Below are 23829 nucleotides of genomic sequence, written 5' to 3' on the forward strand. Positions count from 1 at the left end.
ATTATTCAAAAACAGGGATTTAAACAACCATACTTAGATATTGGATATCCTTTTCAAATTTTTGTGTATACTGATCTTATTGAATATCAATTGGTGGGAGATACGCAAGCTCCCTTACTACGTATTGCAACTGTTGGCAATATGACTTATGGAAAAGTTCAAACGTTACGATATCAAGATATTCACTATATACCACTCTCTAAATTTTGCTTTAACAGTGTTGAAATACTACTAAAGGACCACGCAGGACGAAATTTACCATTTCGTTCCGGGACATTGACAGTGACACTTCATTTTAAACGTTCTCCTGGAAAATGAAAAAGCAACATACGTATTATCAGCGGGGACGTGGCCTTCCCTTCTTTTCAGGTCCAGTTTATCAACGGGGTCATGGGATTGGTAGTTTCTTTAAAGGTTTATTTCGTTTTGCATTGCCTTTATTAAAACAAGGTGCCAAAGCTGTAGGCCGGCAAGCGTTACAAACAGGAATACAAGTTGCAGGTGATGTACTAGAAGACCGTCCATTTAAAGAATCCGTTCGTGCTCGCGTAGAAGAAGCTGGAGAAACATTAAAAACTAAAGCTGCAAATAAACTTAGTCAGTTGTTAACCGGTAGTGGTAAGAGACGTCCACGAAAACGTAAGGCTCCTGCTATTGTACAATTCGGTCCTCCGGTCAAACGTAATCGAAAATATTCCGGTGATATATTTAGTTAATCATGGCTTTACTCAGTGGAAGTAGTCCTGAATGTTGTACAAGTGAACTTGATTTGTTTACTATTCCAATGACTCAAACTGCTATTGAGTCGTCTTCCGCTGTTGAATATCGTCCGGTTTCTACTTTATCGTCAGAAGGACCAATTGAATTTGTTGTACCTGGTGAAACTGGTGATTTTATTCACACTGCATACTTGTATCTCTATGTAAAATGTAAAATTACAAAAAACGATAATACAAATTTAGTTGCGGCGGATATTGTTGCACCTGTAAATAATTTTCTTCATTCGTTATTTAGTCAAGTTGATGTTTTATTAAACGATAAATTAATTAGTTCATCATCTGGTTCATATCCGTACCGTGCTTATATCGAAACATTATTAAATTATGGTAGTGATGCCGCTCGAACCCATTTAACTGGGGGATTATGGTATAAAGATACTGCAAACCAATTTAATGTATTAGGTAATGCAAATACTGGATTTACAAATCGTGCCCAGTATGTTAGAAATAGTGCATCATTCGATATGTATGGCCGTATCCATGCTGATATTGCCGGTGTGGGATGTATGCTTCCTAATAAAGTAAGCTTACGTGTAAAATTACATCGTACAAAAGATACGTTTTGTTTAATGTCTGCTGAAAATACAGCATATAAAGTCAAACTTGAAGACGTAACACTTCACGTGCGGCGTCTAGATATTGCTGCCGACTTAGCTATGCAAATCAATGCTGGCATGGAACACATTCCGGCCAGCATACCTCTTACTCGTGTTGAAACTCGTACCTATACCATTCCCGCAGAAGTAAGTTCATATAATCTCGATAATTTATTTTTGGGTAAAGTACCAAAAGGTGTTGTTATAGGTTTTGTATCAAACGCTGCATTTAATGGTCAACCACATGTAAATCCTTTTGAATTTCAACATTTTAACGTTAACAAACTGCAATTACAAGTTGGTTCAAAATCATTTCCACCGACACCCCTCACTCCTAATTTTGAAAATGGATTATATGTTCAAACATATTCCACTCTGTTTTCCGGTACTGGTATATATTATCAAGATCATTCACATACAATTTCCCGTGAAGAATTTCGACATGGATACACTTTGTACCCGTTCATTCTATCTCCAACAGGAACATTAGATGATTCTACGTGGGATGTTATACGTGATTCCCCTGTCAATTTAAAATTATCATTTTCTCAACCTCTACAAAATTCCATTACATGTATTGTGTACGCTCAATTTGACTCTCTCATTCAAATCGATAAAGACAGGAATGTATATACTGATCATACAATGTAAAATTTCGTCATTTGAGTGCCATGAGGGTTATTGTTCACTTCTCCGCGTTCAACGATAATGATGATCATATTATTATTAAAGAACTTGCAATTGTAAATCCGGATATCCCCTTTGTACAAAGCTGGATTTTTAAACCACCATATCCATTACATGAATTACGTGTGCCGCTCATACTTTCGAATAAACATCTAGTACAACATGATTATGGTATTGACTGGTACAATGGCGATGTAGATTACTCATTGTTACCTACTATATTGAAACAATATTGTGCTAATACCTGTACCTTGTATACTTATGGTAAAACACGTCAGGACTATCTGCAGCAACTATTGGAACGGACTGTTGTGAATTTAGAAGATTTACAGTGCCCAAAAGCGTCTTCCTTGGGATTTCATGTTTACTCTTGTGCTTATTTAAAACATAGATTTGGACAATTTAAGTGTTGTGTGCGTGAAGCTTTATTATATGCCGAATACTTAAAAGTCTATGGTTATGTTTTATACGTAAATCCAAATAGTGCAACGTATGTTCCATCAAAAATAAAACAAGAGGAGGAAAGTAAGGATGAAATAGACTAATAAACATGTATAGTGATCAAGTATTACAAGTGTTACTAAAGGACTGTATTACCGGTGCAAATGTGACTGGAATTTATCCCATTGATCGTTTACCTATACTTGTTCAACACCCTGTAGGACTGATTATTAATTTGGACAAGTCTGATTTACCTGGTAGCCATTGGGTAGCGATCTATATCAATAACAATAAACATGGATACTATTTTGATTCTCTGGCACAGGGTGTGCCTAAACTAATTCAACAGTTTCTACAAAGGAATTGTAAACTCTATTTTGTAAATACTGTACAAGTTCAAGATAATCATTCTATCATGTGTGGATATTTTGTATTATATTTTCTGTATTATATGATACGTGGTGTTTCATTTGACAAATGTATTGCAATGTTTAATCATAAAAAATTAAAAAATAATGATAAGCTTGTCAAAAAACATGTAGAAAACATAATGAAAAAGAAAAAAAGTAGATGTTTGTAGATTTTTTTTAGAAATAAATAAATACCAATTTTTTAAACTTTTATATTTTTATTTCTCCATAAAATATATCTTCCTTACAATAGTTTTAAGATTACAATGAAAACATTAAACTTGCTATGCCCTTAGTAAGGGTTGTGGATCGCTCATTTTTCCACCAATAATTCAATTGTTGTGCATTTCGATATGCACATCCCGATTTTGATTCTACTTGCTTATGAAATGAACAAATTTCATTACAAACGGTACCTTGTAATTCTGCTAATGGTGGACAACCTTTTCTTTCCAGATCCACAACGTTTGCTAACGCAAAGATTTTCTTTATCCAAATGGATTTTTCCCCACCTTTACAAAGGAAAGTTGCATCTAATGCACAAAATTCATATATAATATTCCGAATATGTGATACGAGATAGCCAGTCTTACTAGACCATGACAAGCCATGCAAGTGGTTTGTAAGCCAATCGATTTGTTTTTGGCAACCTATTGGTAAATCGTTAAATTCGCATGGTACTTTTACTAAACAATGAAAATTTAAAGTATCATCACACGCAGTAAGACAAAATTCACGTATCACAAATTCATTCGGGGAAATCTTAAATCCCTGTATGTCTACAATATACATTTTATGGCAAACTGAAATTTCACACGAACGTTCCATGACAACTGGAATAAGTTGTCCAATAAATTCAGTATTTTTTAAACATTCACCAGTTTTTAACATAAAGTTTGTGATTGAAATTTCACGATGCCGTTCATGAAAAATTTCAAAGAGTTCTACTAAAGTCTTATCATTCAACAAGTGCTTTTCAAGAAAAGTTCCAGGATTATGCTGCATACCACTTATTCCATTTGAGCGTAAGTATACACTTATCGTTTCTAACACACAATTTTCACTAATGTTTTGTCCACAATTCTCACTATCACAATACATGATTACTAATAAAAGGAAATCAAACAATACACAATTTACCATATGTCCACGTATTTCCCATAATCTTTTTCTAGTAAAATTTTTAATAGAATGGGTCTATATTCAAAGTCCCACACAAGATCTCGGAAACGTTCAATGAAATTCCATATCATCGCAAAAGGCTGTCCATGCTTTTTTCTGTAAATTGATAATAATTCTTCACGAACTTCAAATTTCGTTACAGCATCTATAGCTTTCCGTTCAAGAGATTCCGTATCCAACACCAAACAATCATGTGTCCATTGACTGCCGTCTCCGAACCCGCAAGCAAAACAAATACAAATATCGTCTGGTTTCCAGTATATTATACAGTCTTTTATACAATCCAATGATGTACGTTCCACAGTACACTCACATGGCAAATTCAAAAATTCTTCCAACTCCCAATTCTGCACCGGGGAATTACTCACTGTTGGTGAAGGTGTAGGGGGATATTCTTCTATTTCATGATCCACATCAAGTAACGGGAAAACTTCTGTTTCCAGTGGCGGAGGTTGCGGGCTCACCACCGGTTGGGATAAAAATTCTGTTCCCGGTAATACATCCAAGTTGGCCGGGGTAACTTCTGTTTCCTGTGGCGGAAGTTGCGGGTTCACCACCGGTTGGGATGAAACTTCTGTTCCCGGTAATACATCCACTTTAGACGGGATAACTTCTGTTTCCAGTGGCGGAAAGTGCGGGCTCACCACCGGTTGGGATAAAACCTCTGTCCCCGGCAAAGATGATGATTCTGCGAGATCACTTTCACCTCTTGTACTAAAATTCAAAGAGTTCGGTAAATCCATGCTTTAAAACCAATCTATAACTACTTTTCACTAAAAAACACTGGCTATTTAATATGTTTCGTCCATCACGTGATATCCCATACCAACGATCCAAATTTCTAGAAAATTCTCCAGCAGCAGCTGTCGCGTTACTTGTGCTGAATATTAATGAATTACCTTGTTCTACGTGTGTGATCTGCATATTTTATTTCCGAAAGGTTTTTTCTGTATTCTGCTTGTCCCATTAACATTTCTTTTGACCGGAAACATTTATTATATGTCATGTTACCTCCGGATACACCTGCATACATTATGTGTCATTAGTATGCGGGGAAAAAGGGTGTATCCATTTTTTAAAACGTGCATTACCAAGTGCTACCATGTCAGAAAAGTACACACTCATGAATATTCATGATTGTTTACTTTTATTTAACATACTACTGAGCAGTATTTTGGGGGTCCAATACGTCCATGTATTATTAAACCTGTGTTATTCTGCATCCGAAGAGACGATGAGTAATTGTTGATTACTGCTGCCTACATTTTTTAGAAATAATGATAGAACTAGATTATTTTTATAAGAAAAGAAAGAGTACAGATGACGGATAAAATCAAATCTTTACCCTATATCAATCAGTTCTCTGTTAAACGAGTATAGTCCTGTTATGAAAGTTAGTCGAATTAGGACATTTGGGAAGGTGTCTGGATCCGATAAACTCCTTTGTGAGTACTTCCCTGGAACAGCTTATCACAGGATGGTGTAGTAGCGAGCCTAGGGGCCTCTGGCCATAAATTGCCTAAGGTCGTACGGTGCCTAAATGAACCACTGCTTGGTATTGAAGGAGAGGCGGATCCAATGGGATTACTTTATCAAAAACTACTCAGGCGATTTTGTTACATTTCATAAATAAATATTTCATTATTGTACGTATAATGTTGCATAAATTATACTTCCATCAGAATATTCATAAGGCTAAGTTTACTATTTGGGAGTGAGCTTTTTCCTAAGCTTGATAAAATACAATTCATGCTATTGTGTTACTATTTTATACACAAATATTACACTAATAACCTTAACATATAACATGCTCATGCTCAATTTTTTATATAAAAATCTACAAAGGAATAATTTGGTTTTGCGAGTGATTTTCTTTGGATGATGTTTTCCGAAAACGTCTTGTTTCGCTATTTTTATTTTATTTTTATTTTTTTTTAAAGAGCTTTGTTAAGAATTTGAAATTATTTCTCTGAGTATGCTAAAAGCAATAGAAATATCTGAAAACTTCCATGTTACTGAAATTTTGGTAGTAAATGAAACCTACAGAAGTTCAGATGCATCTTTCTATTTACATTTCCAGTGGTAGAGCGTTCACCTCAGGTGCTTGGGGTCCTGGTTCGATCCCGGTTCACGCCATGTGGACTTTGTAGTGGACAAACACCGTGCTCGTGGGTTTTCTCGGGGTTCTCCCGTTTCCTCCCACTTTCTTCATTCCACCGTTTCACTCATTTCTCATCATCACCGTCTTCTTTAGCCTAACCGGCATAACCGTCGGACGTAAAACTCAAAGATTTAATTTCATTTCCTTTTCTATTTACATTTAGGAAGTATAAAAAGTTTACATTGAATTCATTCATAATCATGCAATATTACAGTTGAATAATTTAAAACTGAATTAACGCTGAATTTTATTTTCTTCTTTGAAACTCCACAAACGGGACGCAAAAAAACTTTTCCACTGTCTTGAACAAAACTTGTCGGCAATTTACAAAGAGAATTAAATTGTGTAGAATGCAAAAATGTGATAATAAGAAATACTGTATAGAAAATGTAAAAAGTAATCGGAAATCTACAAACTAAGAATTGTCAGAAGGGTAAAAGAACTTGAAAAGTAAATGTTCAGAGTCAGGAAAAGAAAACGTCAAAATCAGGAAAGAAGTTCAGACAGTGAAATAGGACTAAGTACACAGACGGACGGGCCGAAAAAAGATGTAGAAAAGTGAGAAATGTAGATTGAAAAAAGGAAAAAAAAGTATAAAGGAAGAAAGGAATTATGAACGAATAAATGTAGAAAGAAGAAAGATGTAAGTATAGTTTATATGTAAAGAAAGTCCCATTGGACATCCTTCCTTCACACAGCACTATGGAACAAGATGTACACTCAAAGGCTGGTAGTAACGAACTCGAATTAACCATTTCTACCTATCTACTGCCCTCCCCTCGATGCTGATCAGTGTTGAAAACGAGGAACCTATTCTCGGGAATTTGAACCAAAGCAAACAAACAATCTTGCCATCTCTGAACGTTCTTGCTCTATGAAGGTCAATATTGAATCCGGAAGTGGTAGGCTTCAACCATTTTCGCTTTTAGTACGGAAGTAAGAACTGGAATGGAACATATTTTTGCTCACTTAATCCATTAAAAAAATCTCTTACTGTTTTCACTGTGACACCTGTGAACAGAGTGACAGACAGATATAGGCGTTGTATAAGACTTCTATAGTGCTTGGTTAAATTAGCATGCTTAAGAAGTCTTTAAAAGAAAACTGAGAATTCGTTTTAATTGTAGCAGCATAGGGACTTATTCCGTAACGGTATATGTCAACGCAACTCAAAATTAGCGTTTTATTTATAATATACATAGCAGTTATAATTGATTTTGCATGTTTTGCGACACTTTGCATTCCGTTACAGGCCCGTATCCACGGGGGGCTAGGAGGACGGGCACCCCCAAAATTTTCACTGCCCCCCTAAAATTTTCACGGTAGACAGCAAATGAACTATAATATGGTTCGGTCGCCCCCCCCCCTCTACATTTTTGGGCTGGCTGCGGACCTGTTCTGTTAAGCTCCTCATATTTTTGCGAAGGCTGGTACGAAATGAGGACCGTAATGTTCTGCAAACGAAATCCTGAATGACCTTTCGTACGTTATTTGACAATAAACATTTCTTTATGAATCTAGAAACATTGTAATAGAAAATAATTCATTGTGATGGTAGTGTGCTTGAATGTCAAGTCGTGTTAATGTATACCATTTGTTCATGAATTCACACACACACACACCTCAAATTTCAAAATTCACACAAATTACGACTCAAAATTATGGTTTTCAACAAGCTTCCGCAAGCCTTGATGGTCAATAAAATGTCCATAGCAAGATATCAGTTTAAATTTAAGCGGATCTTACAACATGAAAATAAGTAATACAAATACTAATTAAGATAATAATAAGTGATTTTCATTTCTCAGTGTTAAACTACAGTAGATCCACAACTATTGAGGTCCAATCTGCGCCGTAACTTGGAACTTTTGCTTCAGGGACTAGAATTAATATTTGGACCCGTTACACCAGTGGCGTATTTAGGGGGGTGGCTTCCGGGCTTAAGCCCCCCCCGAAATCTTACTTAGTATAGTCAAGTAAATGGAATATCTAGGATAATTTTCACATTTTCAGGCAAAGCCCCCCCCCGAAAGTTAGCAAAGCCCCTCCCGAAACAAAATCGTAAATACGCCACTGCGTTACACAAATATGAAATTAAGCAAAGCCTCCCTAGAAAATATGAATTTCCCTCTCTCTTAGAACAATAGTATCATTTTAGGTTTTACTGTTCATCAAAGACTCTGCAATATAAGTGGACTTTCATTTTTTATTAACATATTATTTATATTATTGATTATAAGGTATACGTATCTGAAACTCAAGGGAGGGTTAGTAGATCCCTCTGAAGGTCCAAATGACGCCACTGCCCTAGACTTTGAAACCTTAATAAACATTTTTTTTTATTATACTTCTAGTAGGCCTCTTTGGCGATTTATTGAAGAAGAATCCAGATTACCTTTATGATTCGTTTTAGGGAAATATATTTTGTTTTGACAATGGCGAAACTAGAAGGTAAAAAAGCGGGGAGACCAGCCAGAACACAGACTATAATAAGTGTATCACGAGTTTACTATAAGCTTTCTAAAATGTATAAATAATGGCTTCAATTATTTTTGTCCATCAGAAAACTGAGGAGCCTAGGACCCCCCCCCCCGGGCACCAGGTCAGATCCGCCACTGTTTGTTGAGATGATAGGGCAGAAAGAGTACTTTAAATTATTTTCAGTTCTTCTGAAAGTGGTACGGTGGACCTATTCCATTCTTCGCTAGTTTAAATGAGGAGACACTATTTGATACAAAGCCTTAAGAGTTATATGTTATTTCTGGGTGCTATAACAGAAGACGTTTTACTGAAATAGAAGTTTAATCTTGAAGTGGGATCTCCTCGAACGACGAGACCCTAAATGGGGCAATTTCCCCCTGGTTGCTCCTCACAACTTAACGACACTAGGTCCAATATTCTAACTAAAAGTTAGTTTGAGCTTGAATAAAAGAATAAGGGAAAAACAGAATCTACTTTTGGGATATGGAAGTTGTGTTAGAAAACAATTTCTCGCTATGCCTTACTTTTATTGTTCTATGAAGACCTAAGCAATGAAACTAGAAACAACAAATTCTAGAACTTCAGTTTCAATACACCTGGCTTCAACCTTTACTACGAATAGATTCCATGATAAAATATAGGTCAGTTTCATGTGCACATTTGTGCTAAAAACATACATTTTAAACTTGATATAGCTTTGTGAACAGAGCCAATATGTAGAAATGTATATAGTTCTCTTCCCAAAGCACACCGAGTTAAAACGTTTATAAAAGTTTCCGTTACCATTTAACGATTCTGGGGGTTAGAGTAATCTCCTTCCTGATGAACTATTCAAAAACAAAAGAGTTCCATTTCACAGTGTGTAACTATGACAGAATTCCAAACTATGCGAATGCAATACTCAATACTTGCAATACTTGCAATAATACATCTATAACTAAAGGTTGCAATAGATTAAATAACATTAAAGATAGAACCTGTTCCTCGAACGCAGAATCCATATCACGAAGCCATTACTCCCCATGCCTTTCTCTTTATCTTCTATGGCGATAAAGGTTGAAACCGGAAATCAATATTTTTTGAAACATTTCCGGATTCAATAAATGGTTAAGGAAGGCGTTAGGACGTACTCTTGCAAACCTGAATCGAATGCAAAAAAATCTGCACCTCGGTATATGTATATCACCCTTTTTGTTCTACGAAACCAGTATTGAAACTGTAAATAGTAGTAAATTTCAACCACTTCCGGTTTTGGTACTGTATTGCGGATTGTGATGGTATGTACTCTTGAGACTCTAAATCGATTGTAGAAAATCACTTTCCGCTACTTATGACCATTTTTGTTCTACGGCGATAAGTGTTGAAACCGGAAATAGTTAATTTGAACAACTTCCAATTTTAATAGAGGGTTCAGGAAGAAGATGGAGTTCATTCTTAAAACAATAAATTGATTACTGAAAACTGCATCTCAATATCTCTTATTATTTTGGCTTTGATACATGTCGATAGACGGACGGACGGACAAAGCCGTTCTGTAAGACTTCTAATGTTCATGCATAGCATAGTTTGGAATTTAAAAATGTTTTGTTTTGATTGGTCCTTTCTTCTATTTCCAGCAAGTAGTGTTGCTCGAGAAATGAGAGAGAGCTTTTTGGATCAAAAGATCCAATATATTTCAGGCAAAAATTTTCTTCTAGGTCTTATATCTGGAGAACTACATATATTGAAGCCAAACCAAAACTATCACTTAACTGAGTATTATGTGCTTATTCCGTAAAAAATACGATAACTCGATTTAGGGACCATCCAAAATTTTTGTGGCCACTGATCCAAAAAATCCAATATATTTCATTCAGTCAAATATTTTATTGTACGCCTTATATCTGGAGAACTACATACAATGGAGGCAAACCAAAACTACCACTTAACTCAGTATGATGTGCTTATTCTCGAACACAAAATCTCGATTTAGGGGCCCTTCAAAATTTTTGTGGCCCCTGATCCAAAAAATCCAATATATTTCATTCAACCAAACATTTTTTTGTGTCTTATATCTGGAGAACTGCATATAGTTTATCCAAACCAAACTACCACTTAACTCAGTATGATGTCCTTATTCCGTAAAATATACGGAAACTCGATTTAGAGGTCGTTCAAATATTTTGTGGCTCCTGACATCTAATTATTGGCCAAGATCGCCATTGTTTGATCCATTTTTTTGGATCATTCCTAAAATTCTTGTTAATAGAAACAAATATATATTTTTGGAGACGAGAAACCATTCACTATACATTTTCGAGACGAGGTATCTTCAAATATAATCTCGTGGGTCATGCTACTATCAGGGGACATTACCTACAAAATATTAAATTCACTAATATATTATCTTCTTTTAACAGCACTGTGTTGATAATTTAGGAGGACGCGAAATACAACATGGCCAACATTCTAGGTGTATTAATTGGAAGCTTGTTGTTGATTACATGCAACGGTGCCAATATTCCATATCTGAAGGCAAACCCTGATTCTCTTCTTACAACGGTGAGTATGAAAAAAAAAAAAGAAAGAAAGAAAGAAAATTCTGTGGAAAATTTTATTTTCTTTATACAAAAAGGTTTCTTTTTATTGTCTGCCTGCAACGATAAAAGTTAATTGTCTACAGCAGGAATGGGGCCTTCAGAGTCATAAAATATGACCTTGTGGATCTGTTGTAAAAAGTGCTAAATTATATAAAGAATATGAAATATATGAGAAATATAATTCTGAAAAGGTAAATGAATGATAAATTTTCTTGCTTTAACCTTATAATATATCTATATATATAAAAGAGAACGCACAAATCCTTTGTTACCTCATCACGCTAATACGGCTGAACCAATTTCTTTTATTTTTGGGGGGTTATTAGGATTTGGACCCTAGATGGTTTTTATCATATCACTTTAATTTTTAATTACCAGTGTCTTGAGATAATTGACCATTCAAGTGTCCATAACGTACAAATCCTTTGTTAGTTCATAATAGGTAAAAATAAACGTATTTATATGCAACCCACATGACCGTGTCACTCGGCGGGTTAACATAAATGACAGGCGATATAATGTTAACATTTAGTGCAATCTACTATGGTTTTTATCATATCACTTGAAAGCGACAACTTCCGGGGTGACCGCAGCGAAGCGGGGCGGGTTAACATAAATGACAGGCGATATAATGTTAACATTTAATGCAATCTTCTATGGTTTTTATCATATCACTTGAAAGCGAAAAAGTAAAAATTATCTAAGTAACAAAGTTTATTGCGTTCCGGGGTGACCGCAGCGAAGCGGGGTGAACGCTGCTAGTTGAATATATATATATATATATATATATATATATATATATATATATATATATATATATATATATATATATATATATATATATATATATAGCCCTGTAAGCAATAATTGTAAAAAATAGCTGCAAAAATTAGGTAAAAAGTTATCAAATGTAGCCTTCTTAGGAAATACTCACTGCCAGCATGACCTTTCAAACAAAAAAGGTTCCCCATCCCTGGTCTACAATATACTTTCTATCAGTTTTCGTTATTTGTTGTAAATTCAACAATATTATTAATATTTAACAAGGAGACAATGTGAATTCAACAATATTATTAATATTTAACAAGGAAACAATGTGAATTCAACAACGTTATTAATATTTAACTTGGAGACCATGTGAATTCAATAATATTATTAATATTTAACAAGGAAACAATGTAAATTCAACAATATTGTTAATATTTAACGAGGAAACAATATAAATTTAACAATATTATTAATATTTAACAAGGAAACAATGTAAATTCAACAACGTTATAAATATTTAACAAGGAAACAATGTAAATTCAACAACGTTATTAATATTTAACTTGGAGACCATGTAAATTCAATAATATTATTAATATTTAACAAGGAAACAATGTGAATTCAACAATATTGTTAATATTTAACGAAGAAACAATGTAAATTTAACAATGTTATTAATATTTAACAAGGAAACAATGTAAATTCAACAATATTATTAATATTTAACTTGGAGACAATGTAAATTCAACAATATTATTAATGTTTAACGGGGAAACATATAAAAGAAAAGATGAGACACATCTCTATTAACAGAATTCGTTGACTTGCACAAAATAATGTGAGTGACTACCGTATAATGCATTGTGCGTAATTATCAAAAATAATCGAGGAAGAAGATCTTTTAGACCTAAAATTGAGATTGTGCGATAACCATACTACTCATTAAGATGAAAATGAGTCTCAAGTGGACACTAATGAAGTTAATATTATTATTATTATGACACTAGCAAGATTCAAGTGTATTATATGGTTCATGAAGTATAGCCCAAAATTAGGACCAATTTTTAAACTTTATTGTTTGTTTAACTGTCATATTTTTTAAGTTTAAGAAATATATCAATCGATAGATTTCATTGAGTTTAACAAAATGGTATGCGTCAAGGTAAATTATCATGCGTAGTTTCTGAGAAAAACAAGAAAAACACGTTTTTATGACGTTTGAAAGCCTGCCAGTTTGATAAAGTTGATAGTGTCTGTTTATTCTAGAATAGATTATTCATTTATATATTTATGTGCTCTACTTGAAAATTATACACAATTAGTAGATTATATCTATTCTGTAGCTTCCTTTCATCTGGCACTGTCACGCGTACTTCTAACTGTGACACAAATAGTCCTAACAGTTACACAAATAGTACTAAGAGTTACACAAATAGTTCTAACAGTGACATAAATAGTCTTAACAATGACACAAATAGTCCGAACAGTGACACAAATAGTTCTAGCAGTGATACAAATAGTCCTAACAGTGACACAAATAGTCCTAAGAGTGACACAAATAGTTCTAACAGTCACACAAATAGTCCTATCAGTAACACAAATAGTTCTAACAGTGACACAAATAGTCCTAACAGTCACACAAATAGTTCTAACAGTGACACAAATAGTCCTAACACTGACACAAATAGTCCTAACAGTGACACAAATAGTTCAATAGTGGCACAAATAGTTCCAACAGTGACATAAATACTACTAACAGACATACAAATAGTCCTAACAGTGATACAAATAGTTCTAACAGTGACACACAAGTACTGACAGTGACACACAAGTACTGACAGTGACACACAGTCCTTGTAACACTGACATATAATCTCAACAGTGACCCAAATACTATTTGTAACTAAATGACAAGGGACAATAAGATAATTTTGAATAGTAGGTATCATTGCCCACTACATGAACAGAACTTTTTTTAAGTTTGAAACGAGATGACAAACAATACAATTTGCTTCTCGTTTTCGACGACAGACATTACAATTCGCTTGAGATTAAAACGTACTAAAGCAAGAATTGAATTGGTATTGAGCATCTTATTTTTAGTAAAACCATTGTTCATTCTGAATAGAATACTCAACAATCAAAACTTTTATTGTAATATAAAATAAATTCATGAAAATAAAAAAGTAACGAATTGTTGAAGCGTTATAGCCTGCAGATAATTAAAAGTAGCCCAAAAGATAGTGTGTCACCCAATTTGAAATTTTGATAGCGAGAGCACTTAAGAAATAGCCCAGTCCGCTACCTGTAACCCAATCTGGCAACACTGATTGTAGGTACGAAGTTATTTGAGGTCTGGTTAGATATAAAATATCCCATCAGCAACCGCTTCCCAACACCTCTGTGGAATGAGATACAAACACACAAACACACATACACTCACATATATACACACAGCTTCACTTTTCTTGTCTTATTGATGAGGATATCTGCGAACATCATCGACTATACACACCTCTAACCATACGCGACCAATAAAAGAAATGCGTTGTTATACGTAACCCACGCCTTGTAAAATCCGATATCTTGAAGATGCTATTAAAGTGCCTATTAGATGTCTATTATATATAACTTGATATTCACTTTCTTCTAGACTGAACTGCTGGACAAGTATGGCTACATTTCAAGTACTCACAAGGTCCAAACAGACGATGGATACATTCTGACAATGCATAGAATCGAAGGAGGTCCCAAGTCCCCTCCTGCAGAGGGGAAACCTGTCATTTTCCTCCAACATTGCCTCTTATGCAGTTCCACTGACTGGATTATACTTGGACCTGGAAAAGGTCTTGGTAAGTAAAGGTCTTGTTATTCGCATTATTATTACTATTATTTTTGAAATATAGAATATCCTACAGTGTTGGTCCTGAAAGTGACTCGATTAATGTTTTTCGTTAGAGTCAAATAAAACGGTCCGGGGTAAGTCCTTCACCAATTTATTATAAAATAAGTTTCTATAAACAATTTACAAAGTTTATTTGTAATACAAAATAAAAGTGTTTTCAAATTTAGTATATCCTTAGCACACAGCAGTGGCTTCGGAATTTTAAGGTTTAATTAGAAGTTAGATTTGTACGGGAACCCCTCTGCTCATTGCAGCCTCCGGGGTGTTGTTAAAAGAATGTCCTCTCTCCACAGCGACCTCGTGAGATGATTTATAAGGAACATCATTTGCTCACTGCAGCCTCGAAAGGTAGGTTGTAATTGGGATATCTCTTTTGTCTACGACAGTCTCCAGAAATAAGGTATAATTAGGATTCTCCCTCGTCCACAACGACCTTAGGAGAATATGTTCTTAGGTGAATAATCAGTTAAGAACCTCGATCTTCTTGCAGCTCTCTTTTATGGGTGTCCCCTGGAAGGTTTGTCTATCTTCAGTTTCCTCCGAACCAGCTTCGTATCTTCCTGTATCCTCCCACTAGTGCCTGATTGTAACTAGGGGTGTTCGATAAGGCTGAGGACCTATCGAATTTCGGGAGTGAAAATTTATCGAATTGTCATCGGTTACTCGAAACCGTTCGAGTATTTGAAATTATCGAAGTTTCGAGTATTATCGAAATTTCGAGTATTATCGAAGTTTCGGGTATTATCGACATTTCGAGTATTATCGAAGTTTCTGGTATTATCGAAATTTCGAGTATTATCGAAGTTTCGGGTATTATCGAAATTTCAAATATTATCGAAGTTTCGGGTATTATCGAAGGTTCGAGTATTATCGAAAGTTTCTTGCAGCAAATGATTCCTTCTTGCAGCCAAGCTAGTCAGACAACTTTTATCATCTGATTAGTTATTGCAAAGTTGTACTTGTGAAGAGAAAAGAAAGCATGCAGAAAGAGACTGCTTTTTCGACACACATACACACACACATACATCCCCCCCCCCCACACACACACACAGGAAGTTCAATTTCTTCCTGAATTCTAACTCTTGTTTGTTATTTACTGACCACCTATTGTGTCAGTCTTGCCAGACATATGGTCTTAAACGTACAAATACGGTAATTTGCTCTTCGTGCGATATAGTACACGGTCCAACACCTCAACCATTTTAATCATGTGCGGTGTTGCTAAAATTTTGTGAGAAAATTCTATTTTTAAGTCAAATGTTTTATCTTCTGTCATGTTTTCTCTCTCTCAATGGCCTCTAGTTCGCACATAGCCACAATCAGATATGATGATGCTTTGGGCGCAAATACCCCATGTCGCCTTTCAGTAAAAAAAAAATAAATAAATAAATAAATAAATAAAATCAGTGGCGATTTTATGGGGTTGTTCAGGAGGGATATTCCCCCACAAACATATCTCTGATCGTGTTCACCATGAGTTAGCAGTATTTTTGCTATTTTCACCCTCTGTGTATTCAAAATCTCCCGGGGTATGATTACCATAATTTCTGGACACCAATCCCAGACATTTTTTTAAAGAATGGCGTGTGTTTATTGAGAAGTTAAAAGAAAGTCTAACCTTAAGTTCCAAAAATGCTTAAGCTCATTTTCTTTACTTAAAACATGTTTATATATTATTGTCTCAATTATTTTTCTGAGTAAACTATTCTTCCGAAGAACACATTATCGCTATTGATTTTTCATAAATATCAACACAAGACAATTTGCAAGCCAATCACTTGTAGTCAATTCCAGACAATTTTCCGTACACAGGCTTGAATCCCGGACGAATGGTAAGTCTACCCGAGGGAAGATTTGAAATAATCACTGAGTTTAATGAAGATGAAAAACGGCAATAAATCTTACAATATTGCGAGCGGTGATTATATTCAATAAGAAAAAGCATAAAGGCTATTACTCAACTCAAAAATATATATATATATATATATATATATATATATATATATATATATATATATATATATATATATATATATATATATATATATATATATATATATATATATATGTAGCAGAATTTTGTTTTACATGCAACAGGTAGTGCTTTCGGAAGATGCAACTTCCTTCTTCAGCCTGTGATAGACTCCAAAAAGGATAAAAAAGAACATGAAGGAAGTTTTAAAAATGGTTAAAAGTTTAGGATATGTAAAAAACAAATCTTCTGTCAAACATTATTCCACTGTGTTTTAATGTTTGACAGAATATTTGTTTTTTACATATCCTAACCTTTTAACCATTTTTTATTCGTAATGAAACACTTTTAGTTTAACTTAGAGCTAAGTGAAATGGTTAATATTCGTATGGTTCCGGTTTTGATCCCAATGAAGGTGCTGCCTTTGAGAAAAGTCAGAGTAATGTTTTGAATCTCATTTTATGAAATAGGGCTTATTCCATATAGCCTTTGTGTTGAAGTGTAACATTAATACCCAATCAAACAATCGATTGTGAATTTTACATTAGGATATATGACGATGCATCAATATAGATCACACACACACACACACACACAACTCATTTTCTGAATTGCAATACAAAAAAATCAGTAGACCTGGTAATCCTAAATACCTGTGGAAGAGAAGAAAGTCAACAAACATTCTGATAAGATCAGTTGCCATCCTCCCCATTACCTTCATTGGTAGAGGACTTTCGTTATCAGAATGTTCTTAGAAGGGACACAAAAATCACGAAGAAAGCTTGGGTGTTTGTAGGCATAAGCAGTAGGCCCTCTCTCTCTCTGTGTCATACATTGTCCATCTGTTCTGTGCTTTTGTCTGATTCCATCAATCCATCAACTGGGTCTACTCTTGAACTTGTATTGTTTGGTTCCGTCCTTTAATTCCATTAACTGAATCCACTGTCTCAATCCGTCTCTTCTTTCCTCTGAGCGAATCCGTCTTTTGATTCCGCCAGTCAATCCGGTTCCTTTCAGAGATTCGATCCTTTCATTCCACTAAAGGATTCGTTGTTTTGGAACGAATCGTTCCGGAACTACCTATCACTAATTGAAAATACAAATATTATCGAAGTTTCGAGTATTATCGAAAGTTTGAATATTATCAAAGTTTCGAGCCTTATCAAAAGTTCGAATATTATCGAAGTTTCGGATATTTGAAAGTTCTAATGTTATCAAAATTTCAGGTAATTTTGAAAATTTGCTTATTACAGAAATTTCAGGTGCACTCGAAACTTCGAATATTAACAAAATTTTTGGTATTCTCGAAACTTTGGATATTATCGAAATTTCGAGCATTATCCAAACTTTCAATATTACTGATATTTCGGTTATTGTCGAACCATTACGAAACTTCATTGGTCGAGTATTCAAAAGTTTTCGAATGTCACTAAATTTTGTCAATCATGATTTCTTTTTTTGATGTGGTTTTAGACCCGTCTCTTATGCGCGAGACTAATGGCACCAAAAGAAATATATATGCCTGACTGACATTCGAATCAAGGATTCCTAGCTTCGGACTGCAGCAAGCTAACCCTCTTTGCTAGCAAGGTTGGCATGAAATCTTAAGTGCCGATAACAATGCAGAAATTAATAATAATTATGTCAGGTATGAAGGAAAAGTGCTTATTAATGATTGATATTTTACCTGTAATTTGAAAGGTTTAGAATTTATCAATATCGCCCCATAGGAGAGGGGATGGATACTACTAGATGTTAACATGATTTTCCAAAAATGTTGAATTCAAACCTTATAGCTGTCGAGCAGTCCACTCTGACCCATTTTTTCTTTCCTTTTTAGCCCACCCTATAAGAAGGGACGGGCTAAAGCAACGGCTCGCGCCGTGTGTGTGTGTGTCTGTGCCATGCAAAGAGCACCAGATAGAGCGATGCGCTTTTGCGGGCACTAACATTGTAAGTTAGTGCGACAAACCGAACCGGCATGGTAAAAGTTGTCAGTCGCACCATTTCAACATGGTCGCCAAAAGAAAATGGAAGCATTGAGAGAGTGACAAAGTATAATCATGCTAATATTCTAAGCTGATGAACCGAATCGCTGATTCTTTGCACGATTACTGACTTTAGTCACCTACAAGTTACAGGCTTATAATTTCATAGGGGTGGGCTCCGGGGGATGCCAAAAGGAATGTTCGAAAACGGCAAAAATGAGGGTTCTTCTGCGAACCTTCTTATCGGGAGGGGGGCGCGGTGGCTCAGTGGTAGAGCATTCACCTCTGGTGCTTGGGGTCCCGGGTTCGATCCCAGCCCCCGCCAAGTGAACTTTGTGGTGGACAAACATCGTGCTCGTGGGTTTTCTCGGGGTTCTCCCGTTTCCTCCCACTTTCTTCATTCCACCATTTCACTCATCTCTCATCATCACCGTCTCCTTTAGCCTCACCGGCATAACCGTGGGACGTAAAACTTACAGATTTCATTTCATTTCCTTCTTATCGGAGGGGGGAATGGGTCCCATTACTGAGGTACGTGGTCATAGGTATTTCAAGATGGCGGTAAAAGGGAAATTTTGGTCATAGAAAGGCGCAAAAAATATAAGGGAAGTCCCGATTTCTAATCGTTACATAGTACTGCAGTACGTGATCATAGAGATTTGAAAATGGTAACAAAGAAAAAAATGAAAGGAGAACACTGGCAGAAGGGCAGGTCTAGCTCGTTTTTCACTCACATGCAGCAAGTACCGTATTTGATGGAAAGAGATCTTTAGCAATGTAATGAAATTTATTTTTCTACTACCATTGCAGTATTCGCCTTTTTTGATTGTAGTTAAAACTAGCAGCGTTCACCCCGCTTCGCTGCGGTCACCCCGGAACGCAATAAACTTTGTTACTTAGATAATTTTTACTTTTTCGCTTTCAAGTGATATGATAAAAACCATAGAAGATTGCAGTAAATCTTAACATTATATCGCCTGTCATTTATGTTAACCCGCCCCGCTTTGCTGCTGCGGTCATCCCGGTGCTGGCATATTGTAAAAGTGTCTGTAAAAATAAGCAAATCAATTAAAAAATTTTAAACAGAAGATTCAAGCTATTTTCCGCTGTATATCGCCTGTCATTTATGTTAACCCGCCGAGTGACACGGTCATGCGGGTTGCATATAAATACGTTTATTTTTACCTATGATGAACTAATAACAAAGGATTTGTACGTTATGGACACTTGAATGGTCAATTATCTCAAGACACTGGTAATTAAAAATTAAAGTGATATGATAAAAACCATCTAGGGTCCAAATCCTAATAACCCCCCAAAAATGAAAGAAATTGGTTCAGCCGTATTAGCGTGATGAGCGGACAAAGGATTTTGTACGTTCTCTTTTATTGTAGTTAAAATTTAACTGGGTTGTATAACTTTAAACTGTTCTAAAACATATCAATAGTTTGGTGTGAAATCTAACTACTTTACATAACTTACATAATACCAAGAGTCTACTATGAAGAAAGGAAAAAGGCTGAAATATACTACTGAAACGTATTAAACGCCAGATCCCAAAAGACAGTGAAAGATTATAAAATAATAGTAATAAAAGTAGTAGTAATATTAATATTGAGAAAACCGTAATATTAATATTAGTCATACATCAGGAATATGCTCAAAATAAGAACAAATATTCGAATTCAAGCGAGTTCCCCTTATCATAAGGCAACCAAAAACAACAGGCGTATGATGAAAGCAAAGAGGAACATCTCAAAGTAAGTTCTATCAAAATCGTGCAATCAGTTCGAAAGTTATCGTCGGACATCACATACAAACAGACAGCGCGTTCTATAGGGAGTTTTGCACCCAAAATTCCCAAAGTGTGTTTCAATGATACTCGAAGTTCAAATATTACAAGAAATTTAGACAATCTCAAATACTCGAAGGTTTTCAAGTACTGGATAATAAATTCTCAAAACCGAATTTCGATAAGTCTCTAGCCTTATCGAACTTCCTTATCTCTACCTTTATCAGAAGCTGTCTCCATCCAAAACTTTAATTAAATCCTCGAAACCAGATACAAAATTTTCCTTTTTCTGCCTACCCTGTTGTTGACGCAATCGGTAAAGTGGAAGTTTGTAGACTAATGGGGCCTTATGCAGTCATTTTGACGTGTGATTAGCGTCATACTAAATGCCTGACTACTGCAGAAAACATGTTAATCGAACTCTTTAGTATGGCACTAATCACGGGTTAGAACAACTCTGCATAAGGCCCATGGTTTCTTGGACTCCAATCCTGTTCGGGTGATGCATGTTTTACCTTCCTTTTTCTCCTTCTCTCCCTTCCCTGACAGATTACTTAATCCCTGTACATACATAAACATTGGTCTTAAAGACATGTGGGTAGAAACTCTTCTTTCACTTCATTTCAAGGGAGGCAACTTTTAAAATGAACACCCTGCGTATATGTAGTACACAGGTAGGCTTACACGTATGATAACATCGATTGCATTGTTTCTTCCAGATCTTTTAGTATTTGCTGCTTGCAAACAATTGAAGTCTCTCAAACTCGTTGAATGTTTCTAACACTTCGAGTGTCTCAAACGTTTCGAGAGTCTCAAACATTTCGAGAGTCTCAAACATTTCGAGGGTCTCAAACAATTCGAGAATCTCAAAACAATTCGAGAGTGTCAAACATTTCAAGAGTCTCAAACATTTCGAAAGTCTCAAACATTTCGAGAGTCTCAAACAATTCGAGAGTCTCGAAAGTTCGATAATTCGATAAAATTAAAATTCTTTATCGACGAAACGGTTTGGAAATTTTATCGAATTGTTATCGATTACTCGATTATTGGAACAGCCCTAATTGTAACTGCGTTGGTAAACAATAGCACGTGTTTATAGTTGTCACATATGTTTGTGGTGTGGTAGGGTACATTAGAAGGTGTAGACCCTTACACTATTGATAAATCCAATTTACTGAATATGTGAACATGTCGAAAGTCTCCATCCTGGATTATCCGAGTCGTACAAAAAATTTGATGGCATAACGCTGCATTTTTCTCGTGATACGTCACTTCTACAGTGGTTTACTACATTCACGATGCACTTACTCCCACTGCTTGGAGCCGACTGTGGTTGGTTGTCATGTGTTGCTAAGATACCTCATTACATTTTTCCACCCACTGCGTTTACGTGACTTGTCAGACTCAGTTTAGCTACTTTTAGGACAAACGATGTATTATATGCTAATGCTGCATCCAAACCACGAGTATAAGCTCCCTCATGACTAAGCGGTTACCTTACGTGCTTTTGGCGTGGGAGAGCCGGATTCGATTCCCGAAGAGAACTCATGTTATTCGAATCCCACGTTAAACCATGTCACTTATAGCCTCGCTGCTGAAAAAGGATGCTAAACTCAAAATTAAATCAAATCTGGATCAGGATTGTCATTTAGGAAGGAGCAGAGGGCCAATTGAATCCCTGAGTTGTAAATATATATATATATATATATATATATATATATATATATAAAATATCGGTGCAGTATATCCCTCCCAGGAAAACCTGAAATGACAGTACTGATCTAAACTATACTAAGGGATAGCGTTTAAAGGCGGGGCTCCGAGTTCTCTTTAAACGCTGTTAGCAAATGAAAGGGCTGCGGTGTTGCCATGTCTTTGTACACCTTATTCAAGCAGTGAACAAGAGGTATATGTTAGCTGCTCCCTGCTTGCACTGTAGTGGTCTGCTTAGTCGCACCTGTATATTACACGCAACGCCATCTCAAATCCCTTATTTCTTTCATATAGCCCACACGCCATTAATTATATACCACTATTAAAATCCCAAAGCATAGCGTACTGTTGTATGAATCAAGTTTCTATCTTTTTACAGGATATATACTGTCAGACTTAGGTTACGATGTGTGGATGGGAAATGCAAGAGGAAACACCTATTCTAAGGAACATGTCAACGTGTCGTTAAGCAGTGATAAATATTGGGATTTCTCGTAAGTATAAGTACAATCAAATATAATATGGTTAACAAATGATGTATTTGTAGTAAAATTCTGTTAGCAATTAAAGAGTAAATTATCAAACAGAAGATCTTGTTGTTTACCATGTTCATAATATCTAGAATCTCAAGCCAGGTTTAATTTTTAGAGCGAGAAATTATTTTACTAGTAATGAGGTTCCCGAGAGTGGAAAAAATTACTTCTTCAATGATTTTAGAGAGTCTTTGTTATACGTTAAGTTTACACGTCAGTTACTTAATGTTTAAGAGGATTGTTCCATGCTTTCCTCCATAATTATTCTTGTAAATAACAATTTGCTATTTTTGATTTTAAAAAAATGACTAAATCCAAACTTCAAGTTGGACGGCAAATATCCCGAAAACCAAAGTCTGTACGAGAATATTTCATATGCTTCCTACCCCATAATAATCGGTAGTCAAGCTGTTGGTAGGAGAAACAGAAACCTTGAATGTAGTCGGCGCCTAATCCTACAAGTTGGGTATAATAAGGAAACCAAGGAAGATTTTTTTTTTTTTAATCTCCTAGATAGTTCTCTTCAGACTTGTTCCTACATGAAAAGCTTGTCCTAGCAAGAGATCTAAATCGGCGTGAAGTTTCCTACATGTTATGCACAGGATTGTTCATAGTATTATTTTTACATGTACGTGCTTAGCTTCTCTTTTTATTCAAAGAGGCCTTTCTCTTTGATGACTTCCTTGCTTGGGATCGGGTCAGATGCTCAAGTATGTTTTGCACAACCGTTAAAATGTTGGACATTTGCTCAAGTATCTTATCTTGCTATTGATCATGAACTGGAAATCCATGACAGACACGAAATCTTGGCTAATGGCCAGAACGGGGGGTTGAGATTTTCA

General features: G+C 35.4%; 1 protein-coding gene across 1 annotated transcript in view; it reads left to right on the forward strand.

The window, feature by feature from the left end:
- The window catches only part of LOC145676675 (lipase 3-like), a 70263-nt gene that overhangs the window by 10302 nt on the left and 36132 nt on the right, over positions 1 to 23829 (forward strand). The window contains exons 2-4 of the mRNA XM_081747519.1: positions 11137 to 11278; positions 14738 to 14936; positions 22834 to 22948. Coding sequence (XP_081603645.1) covers positions 11174 to 11278; positions 14738 to 14936; positions 22834 to 22948 — 419 coding nt within the window. The 5' untranslated portion in view covers positions 11137 to 11173. The remainder of the gene's footprint in view (positions 1 to 11136; positions 11279 to 14737; positions 14937 to 22833; positions 22949 to 23829) is intronic.

The sequence above is a fragment of the Thermobia domestica genome, unplaced genomic scaffold (assembly GCF_964235325.1).
Source record: "Thermobia domestica unplaced genomic scaffold, izTheDome1.hap1.1 HAP1_SCAFFOLD_285, whole genome shotgun sequence".
Lineage (NCBI taxonomy): Eukaryota > Metazoa > Arthropoda > Insecta > Zygentoma > Lepismatidae > Thermobia > Thermobia domestica.